Below are 9125 nucleotides of genomic sequence, written 5' to 3'. Positions count from 1 at the left end.
CCCAGGGCTACTCATTAATGACTCCTTGCAGGGAGGGGCAACCCCCTGGAGGCAGGTAACCCTGGCAACAGGTTGGAGGAGTGAATGTGTCCTGAAGTAATAATATTTTATTTCCTTTCCTTTCAAAGCAGCCCCCATCTTGGATCCAACCAACCATTCATTGCCACACTGGCTGTCTTCCCCCCGCCCTCCCACCAGCCCAAATAGGCATAAGAGCTCATCCCTGCTCCTCTTATGCCTCCATCTCCTCTTTTCCATTGTGCTGACCACATTCTGATATTACATATGATTCAGCACCTGATTTTGTATTCATTCCACTGTGTTCCTGGAATACAGTGTTAGCTCCTTGATAACTGGAGTCTTTGTTTTCCGGTTTGTTTCATGCATGTAAGAGTACCTGAAATGCAGCAGTGTTCAATGAACATTTGTTGGAGCCATGTATAAACACACTACTCCAGCACCATGTTCATCTTCACCACCCAAGCAATATGTCATAAATGCCTTAATACTCCCTCTGAGCAAGTAGCACTCAAGGGTTTGAATAATGGGGGAAAATGTATTTGGATAACTAAGTCATGCTTGGGCAAGGTCCAGCACAGCTCTGCATTTCTCCCTTCTCAGACTTCAGTATCTGGTGCTCAGATTTTTATGGGGGAGGTCACTCAGAAGACACACCAAATCCCAGTTTTGTCCAAATTGAAGAGTCTTTATTGTCCAACTAGTCAGGACTGCTCCCTAAAGGGCCACATTGTCTCTGCAGGAAACAGCATCAACATTTTAGGAAACCAGAAAAACCACATCCAGGTTGGCATAGCAACTAATAAGCAAGCACGCTGAATAAAGCCATTAGCAAAAAATTGCAATGTCCTTAATCATATTTTCATTCTCATTCAGTATTTCTCATGGGATTTTTCCATAATCATAATCAAAAGAGAAATGGATCAAAATGACCCTAGTTGAGTACCAGTTAAAGAATGGCTACTAATGATTTTCCAACAAGGTACACTGCCCAAGGAAAATGGAAACCAAAGAGAATGATTTTACATTGTATAAGAATTGCTATTTTGTGTTGCTAAGTATGCTATGCTAGGCAATTAGTAATGGGTACAGAGGCGGGGCTTTCCCATGGGAGAAGCATTATCTTACATGATATGGAGTCTCAGGGTAAAATGGAGTCTGTTTGGTCATTGCCCATATAGCCTGGCCATAACAAGATTTTGCAGACATCTTAACTGTTCTCACCTATCACATATTCATTTAACTAGAGGCATTTCTGCATGTATCTGTGAAAGCTGTGGAATTAAGATGAACTTTTAGTAATTTAAACAATTCACAAATCTCTTCCTCTTCTCCTTAAGTAATCTCAACTTTCAATTCAAATACTGTCCCTGTAATTGCAGATGAGTCAAGAATCACCTCCCAGCAAACAAATGAGAGTATGGCATTCCCCAACTGCACTTCCAGGTTCACACCTCAGCTCTGAAACGTGCGGCCTCTAGGGCCTTGTCAGCCTGTCCAGGCACAGGGGCTAATCATTGTCCCCTTTTTTGCGGACAGGCCTGTACCGCAGGCTGGGAATCAGCTTTTGGGTGAAAGCTGCCCCCTTGGTGGATCAGCCTCCTGACTCTACAGACAGGAAAGGCCCTCCTCCACCCCCGCTCCAGGGTAGCCCAGTGGCCCCTTCCCTATGGTGAGCCTTCTCCGAGGAACCAGTGGAAGAGCTACACTTTAGTCCATTCGGGGGCACGAAGTCTCCCCAAGGTGGCGGTCTGCAGCCCCTTCTTCCACTTTATGGCCCTGTCTGGGAACACTCCTCTCACCGCTGAAGGTAACAACATGACTTAAAGCTTTCCTCTTCGCATATTTCCACAAAAACACGGATGGACTGTGAATGGACTCCGAGTCACATTTGCTGTGGCATGCCCATTTGGGGAACATCTGAAAGAATTTGCCTCCCGGCATTTCTGGGATCCTGGCTGGAAGCACTGGGTGCTTTCGGGGTGTGGGCCCTTTAATAGCAGCGAGGCCCCGCCCCGCCCGGCGTCTCTGGGGACGCTCACTTTCTGGAGACTACATTACCCAGGAGACGCTGCGGCGCCGGTGCTGTTAAAGTCACTTCCGTGCGTGCGTGGGGCGTGTGGGCGGGACATCCGGCATCTTCCTCGCGGACATTTTGTGGGGCGCGCTGCGGGACCGTGGGAGGCGGGGCTCTGCAGCGCCGGGTCGGTTCCGCGCTGACGGACGCCGGGAGACTAGGAGGGGGACGCTGTCCCCGCCGCAGAGTGGGTGGGTGCTGCGCTCCCCTCACCACGGCTCGCGGGCGGAGCGCCGGGCCGGAGCGCGGCCGGGCGTGGGGCGAGGAGCCGCGGGCGCGAACTCACGGGTGAGCAGCGGACGGTGGCTGGTCGGGCGTTGCGGGTTTGCTGTGCCCTCGGAGCGAGCCGGTCCCCCGCGCCCTTGTGGCGCACCCGGGGGCGACGCGGCCCAGGCGGGCGCGGGGTGTCGGGCCGGAGGGTGGAGCCGCCGGCCCGCGGCGAGGCTGCCGCCCCGGGGATCCGACTTGGGGAGGGCGGTGAGGACGCTGGTGCCGCGGCGGCCTCGCCGGGGCCTGCGCTGTGGGCACCGCCCTTCGCCCCGAGCCCCTCGCCTGGGTTCTCGGGTGCCACTTCCCAGCGGGGTTTCTGGTCTCCCCGCTCCCTGCGCTCCCTAACTCCTCTGCAGCTGCTCCAGGGGGGCTGGGGGTCAGGCGGTCCGCCCAGTGCATCCCACCAGTCCTTGGCGAGTCTCCTGGCTTGACACCTCTGGGCTCCAGCGTCTGCCACCTTTGTCTAGTTGACCTTTCTTGGGTCCACCTGTGTCATGCCGCCATTTGTGGACCCTCCCGGCAGTACCAGCAAGACTTTTTTTTATTCTGTTATGTTCGTTTCTTTGGCGGGCTACTCAGAGCCAGTGCTTTGAGTTCCCTGTCCCATCTTCCCCCGGTGACTGGAATCTTCCAGATCCTTTGTGGTTGCTGACTGTAATGAGAGAGGGAACCCTGGGTTCCTCAGAGGTTATGACGCTCCCACAGCAGGAGAGGCCTGGACGGACACTGGTGGTTCCCTGGTGGGGAAGGCACGACTTCCGTGCTGTGTTCTGTTGGTACCAGGAATTTGCCATGATTTGATTCCAAAGCCAGAGGCCATGCCTCATTTCAGTCTTTGCCTCCCTGTTCTGGACACTTGTCATTTCTTGTTTCAGACCCAGGGCTGTTTCTACCCCTCTCTCTGCAGTACTTTCCAACATACATGAACGAATGAGATGTGCAGATACCCTTCAGTAGTCCTTGCACCCCCATCCTTTGTTTTTAATAGATTTCCTGGGCAGAGACATGCATTTCTGCATAGTGTTTATCTGTCACCAACAGCCAGCCAAGGCCTTGCTAAAAGCCATTTGCAGAGGATGAGGTTGTAGCCTGCTGACCTTTTCTGCCTGTGCTACGTCGTAGTGTCTTTGTCCCTTGTGAGGCCTTCTCCATTCTGTAAACTTTAGGTCCCTGTACAGCAGACTTTCAAATCTGAGCCCCATCCAGCCAATAGTACCATAGACTTAACCCTGAGTGTACTAGACTCACAGTTGTGATGGATTGCCCCCTCTACCAAAGTCATCTTGTGTGTCAGCAGTATTTTTCTGCTTTCAGGGTGTTGGTGCAGAGTGAAGGATGGAAGCAGAGCATTTCTGTAGGAGTATTGCATGGTAGTACTTCTACATCTACTAGGTGCAGCCACGCAAGCAGCTCACCCTTGTGATTTATGTGGCCCCATCTTGAAACATATTTTGTTCCTGGAAGGAACACACTGTGGACTTCAGACTTACACATGTGGGGTATATGGGAGACAGTTGTCGTTCATTACAGACTTTAACTGGAACTTAAAGCATTACAGTGTAGAGAAACCTTCACAAAGAGATGAAGGCAAGACTTCATTGGTGAAAAACTGCAGAGTTTGTGAAGAGCTCACTTATTAGAAAACCCCTTTAAATGTGAGGTGGAGCAGAAGAACTTCCAGGCTAGCTTGGGCCGTTGCCAACAAAAGGTCACCCATAACAAGAGGAAGACAGCCCAGAGAACTGCAAGCAGGGAGATCCTGCATGTTGGACAAATGCATTACAAGTGCAGTGAATGTGGGAAAGCTTTCAGTCGCAAAGATACACTGGTCCAGCACCAGAGGATCCACAGTGGGGAGAAGCCTTATGAGTGCAGCGAGTGTGGGAAAGCCTTTAGTCGGAAAGCTACACTGGTCCAGCACCAGAGGATCCACACTGGAGAAAGACCGTATGAGTGCAGTGAGTGTGGGAAAGCCTTTAGTCGAAAAGACAATCTTACTCAGCACAAGAGAATCCACACAGGAGAAATGCCTTATAAGTGTGGTGAATGTGGAAAATACTTTAGCCATCACTCTAACCTAATTGTACACCAGAGAGTGCACAACGGAGCAAGGCCTTACAAGTGCAATGATTGTGGGAAAGTCTTCAGACACAAATCCACACTTGTTCAGCATGAAAGCATCCATACAGGGGAAAATCCTTATGATTGCAGTGATTGTGGGAAATCCTTTGGCCACAAATACACTCTTATTAAACATCAGCGAATTCACACTGAGACTAAGCCTTTTGAGTGCACTGAGTGTGGCAAGTTCTTTAGTCGAAGCTCTGACTTTATTGCACACCAGAGGGTTCACACAGGGGAAAGGCCTTTTGTGTGCAGTAAATGTGGGAAAGACTTCATCAGGACCTCCCACCTAGTTCGGCATCAGAAAGTGCACACAGGAGAAAGGCCCTATGAGTGCAGTGAGTGTGGGAAGGCCTACAGCTTAAGCTCCCACCTCATTCGGCACCAGAAAATACATGCTGCAGGCCGGCTTTAGCTGAGCTGTTCACACAGCAGGATTCGTCAGTGAGATGTCAGGCCTCACATGAACATTCACACAGGGACATACCTTGTTTGCCAGGTATTCTGCGGCTTTCCAGTTCTGTGTTGCACTTCCTGACCACCTCAAGTTTCTGCCAAAACTCATGCCTGAACTCATCTCAACTTCTCCAGCTTAGTTACCCAACATCTTCAGGGACAGTAGCACTTGTACTCTCTCCAATGCCCAGGGTGAGCCATGGGACATCTGAGTTCAGAGGGTCCTCATTCCCTTTTGTGTGATTGGAGTGGGTGTGAATATGACCCATCTCTGGTGGCTTTCAGATGTTTTCTTTCATGATGGACATTGTTGATCTTACATAAAATCTGGCCTTGAACTCATGGGCTCAAATGGTTCTGCGGCCTCAGCCCTCAAGTAATTGGGATCACAAGCACATGTCACTGTGCCCAGCTTTTACTTGAAATTTCAATGGATGTTTTCAGCCTCCCAAGTCACCTAGCCTGGAAAAGTACCTCCTCATGTTGCTCTGGTTTGTAATAATAAAGGCCTTATAATTTAAGCCACCTTTAACGTTGGGGGTCTTTTCATTTTCTAGAATGGATTGAGAACAGAATTAGGCCCTGCCTGTGTGGGGACCTCCAGCTTTTTGTGGGACAAGGTGTGGGTGGAGAATAGTTCTCCGTTCAGCTTTGATGTTAATTCTTCCCAATTCATGTTTCTCGGAGATTGGTTTTTCCATGGGATGAACTTCTAAATATGGGTTTGTAACAAAGGGACACTTGCAGATTGGGACAGTTTTATTTTCTGGTGTCCAGTTTCTCTCTGTAGGGAAAAGACCCTTACTTATTTTGTTCCCTGTATCAGTTCAATCCTTTTGGTCTTTTTTTTTTTTTTTTTTTTTTGCTTTAATCTTCAACTGATTCTTTATTTTAATAATCACGTTATACTACTAAGTCTTAGATTTAAAAAAAACATTTTCCCCACCACGTGGTCCTGGGATTTAACACAGAGGCACTCAATCAGTGAGCTACATTACAGGCCATTTTTATTTTGAGACAGGGTCTTGATAAGTTGCTGGGATTTTAAGTAGCACCCACTTTAAGAAACCATTTCTGAACTTTGAAAAATGAATAAACACACTAGTTGATACTAAAGAGTTTATCAGAAGAAATAAGGCTGAGAGTAGAATCTACCTTGGCTAAAACTAAATACAGATTACTTTCTAAGCTTTACTTTTTAAAAAATTTAATTTTTTTGCAATATGGGGGAATCAGACCCAGGGCCTCATACATGCCAGAAAGGTACCCCTGAGCTATACTCCACAAAGTTTCATTTTTTGCTTATCCAATACCAGGTCAATTAGGAACTCATAATTTGACAAAAACATTTTTATTAGTAGTGTTTGACTATCTAAAATCTTATCAACCATGCTATCTGGCAAGTCTTACTCCTATGAGATAATTATCTACTCTCTGAAACTAGAAATAAGTTTTAAGTTTCAATAAATGGTTTGTAGGGAAAAAAAAAAAAGAATCAGTTGTTAAAAAGTCTTAATTTTTCTTCACTGTACAGCAGCTAATTGTAGGAGTATGTGAATACTTTCTAAGAACTGAAAAAGAGGAAGCCAAAAACAGAGGTCTGGGTGTATGAACATACGTACACACTTGTGTATAGACTAAACACAAAACAGAGATAAACATTGTTTTGCTGATAAATCAGTGGTATTACTAGCTAAAATGATTAAAATACCACACTATATTTCAGAGGTACTTTGATTAGATTCCATGACATTCAAAATAATAAGCACATTCTTCTAACAGCAAAGAATCCTCCCACTTTTTATTTACTTCAACATACTGATATAAACCTGCAAGTGGAAGATAAGCTGTTCAATAAAAGCCATTTCATATATATATATATATATATATATATATATATATATATATATATATAATATACAGAAATTGTTTTAAAAGTCTATTCAGATAATGGATTCTTTTGGTACTAACAAAAAATTAAGATATAAATAATTGACTAGAAATGAAACCATCACTAAATCAAGATACACAAGAACTGCACTTCATTTCAGAACCAAACAAAAACCAAATAATTCCTACTGTGTTAGAAGAATAAAGTACATTTATCATAGTATACATTATCATATTCCCTTAAATCAGGAACTATTTAAAATTTTTTAAATAAAAAATGTTCAGGCTTAATTCTGTCTGTACATTCAGGAACAATTATATCACTGGTTACATACAATTCTCTCATCATGCAAAAAAGCCTCAATTGTTTTCTAACGTCTAATTAAGTCAAATGAACTAATAATAGCAATTTAATTACCACACTATAAATAAGAGAGGTGTAGAAACTGAGCAGTTGAATTTTATTTCCTGCCTATAGTATTGTTGCTACTCAACTGATCTTCTTCATCTATCAGAAGAACTATTAAACACTAATGGCCAAAATAAGAATGTCATTATTGTAGCAACTCTGTGATCCTTACAATCGTATGCGTATGTGTAGAAAGGAGGAGAAAACGAAAGCAGAAAGTTAAGACAGATATGTAAAGGGAATACTGATGACTATAATTATATTTATTGGAAAAAAAAAAAAACTGATCTGGTCTGCTTAGTGTACCAAAACAAGCAGTTAGAGCAGACATTAGTGCAAGTTTAACCTGATAGTTTATTTGTCAAAAAAAGCTAGTTCTGAGGAGAAAAAATTCAATCTTTTCCTTGTAAACACAAAGAAACTCAACAGGAATTTTAAAGAGAGTAGGCCAGAATATGCATCAATAATACTTATAAACTTTCTCAAACAGAAAAATCAAGTTGAAGACAACTGTTAAAATATCTTTCAGCCTGAATATATATCAACCTATATATCTTCTTGTTCCAATCAACTTTTGTTAAAAATAAACAAAAAACCCAACAAACTTTTTATAAGAGGTATCACATCTAGTAGTGATGAAAATAAATTAGTCACCCTCCCCCCCAAAGACGCTGTTTAACCTCTAAAGCATAAAAAGCTCTACAATATCTTATACAAATTAACTAGTGTTCTTACAAAACTAAAGCAGTTTAGGACTGATGACATTACACTGTATTTGTGGTGAAGTACGAGGCACAAGAATATATGCATTAATTAGGCATTTTCAGTCTAATCAGTCTCTAAGGTTATCATTTAATTCTTGGCAATATATAATAACTGGTATGCATTTTGGTACTTAAGTCATGAGTTGTGGAGAACAAGAAGCAGTGTATTATAGTAAAAGGGTTTGTATTTGACAAACAACTGCAATGTTGAACAAATCTCTTCTATGAATTTTGTGATTTGTTTTGCTGTTGGTCATTTGTAGTAGATCCTTGATTTGATTCTTCAATATTCATGCTTTCTCCATCTGCAGTCTCTAACATTTCTTCATCTTCATCGTCATGTAGATCTTTTGAAATCAGTTGTCTAGCTAATTTAATATTCAGTCCTTCATTGTAGTGAAGCTTCCTCTTCATTTCAAATTGTCGCTTTTTTTCTTGTTCTTCAGGTGTGAGTTCACTATCCTCCTCTCCACTGCTTTCGTGTTCCCGAGACTGATACTTTGGTTCTGAGCCTTCAGCAGCAGATAATTTCTTAGCTAAGACATCTGGAGACATAGCTTCAGTGGTTTCTGAATCACTATATGCATCTTCATCCTCACCTATCATACTGTGGTAAGGAGTGCTTGGTTCATCTATTTTCATTAAACCATAGTCTTTGTCTGCTGGATGATATGTTGCCAAGATGTTCATTTCATCCCACTTCTGGGATTTTTTACTCAGCTCCTCTTCAACGCTCCGGTGGGGCTGCTCCGCCGAGGCCACCACCGATGAAGTCGTAGACGTCTTGTTCTTCAGGATCCCCTTGATGGGCCGGTGCGAGGCCGTCGAGGCCGCCATTACCGGTCTTTCCGGGTGTCGGCTCAGGGTCGCTGCTGGCGTAGGGTCCGGGAAAAGAAGGTCGGGCGCTAGCAGAGACTCGCCAGACAGCCGCGAAGCCCGTTTAGGGCTAACGCGGCCGCTCCCGCTGTCGCAGAAAAGACTACCAGCGTCGCTGTCAAGACACAACGACCCCAACGCCCCAGCCAACGCCGCGCGGCTGGTGACCCTCCGCCGCCGGCACTTTACCTACCGACCGCGAAGAGAGGCCGGCCTACTGCCCCAGCCGGGGAGCGACGCC

At 44.9% G+C, this 9125-nt stretch overlaps 2 protein-coding genes across 2 annotated transcripts; one reads left to right on the top strand and one right to left on the bottom strand.

The window, feature by feature from the left end:
* The first annotated feature begins 2141 nt into the window (after nucleotides 1-2141).
* Znf134 (zinc finger protein 134) lies at nucleotides 2142-5470 on the top strand. The gene is made up of 2 exons (XM_046431040.2): nucleotides 2142-2383; nucleotides 3680-5470. The coding sequence occupies exon 2, from the start codon at nucleotides 4140-4142 to the stop codon at nucleotides 4902-4904; it is 765 nt and encodes a 254-aa protein (XP_046286996.1). The 5' UTR covers nucleotides 2142-2383; nucleotides 3680-4139; the 3' UTR covers nucleotides 4905-5470.
* A 465-nt stretch (nucleotides 5471-5935) lies between these two features.
* On the bottom strand, nucleotides 5936-9119 carry LOC124084084 (protein phosphatase inhibitor 2). The gene has a single exon (XM_046431042.2). It carries the CDS (start codon nucleotides 8843-8845, stop codon nucleotides 8231-8233), a length of 615 nt encoding a protein of 204 aa, XP_046286998.1. The 5' UTR covers nucleotides 8846-9119; the 3' UTR covers nucleotides 5936-8230.
* Nucleotides 9120-9125: the final 6 nt, after the last annotated feature.

Source organism: Marmota monax, unplaced genomic scaffold (genome assembly GCF_021218885.2).
Source record: "Marmota monax isolate L192 unplaced genomic scaffold, Marmota_monax_Labrador192_F-V1.1 WCK01_AAM20220418_F8-fsc00215, whole genome shotgun sequence".
Taxonomy (NCBI): domain Eukaryota; kingdom Metazoa; phylum Chordata; class Mammalia; order Rodentia; family Sciuridae; genus Marmota; species Marmota monax.
Note: the sequence above shows the minus strand (reverse complement) of the source record. Positions and strands in the feature narration are given on the sequence as shown.

Excerpts from the sequence above, each read along its gene's own strand:
- Znf134 (XM_046431040.2), top strand. The coding sequence starts at position 4,140 with ATGCATTACAAGTGCAGTGAATGTGGGAAAGCTTTCAGTCGCAAAGAT.
- LOC124084084 (XM_046431042.2), bottom strand. The coding sequence starts at position 8,845 with ATGGCGGCCTCGACGGCCTCGCACCGGCCCATCAAGGGGATCCTGAAG.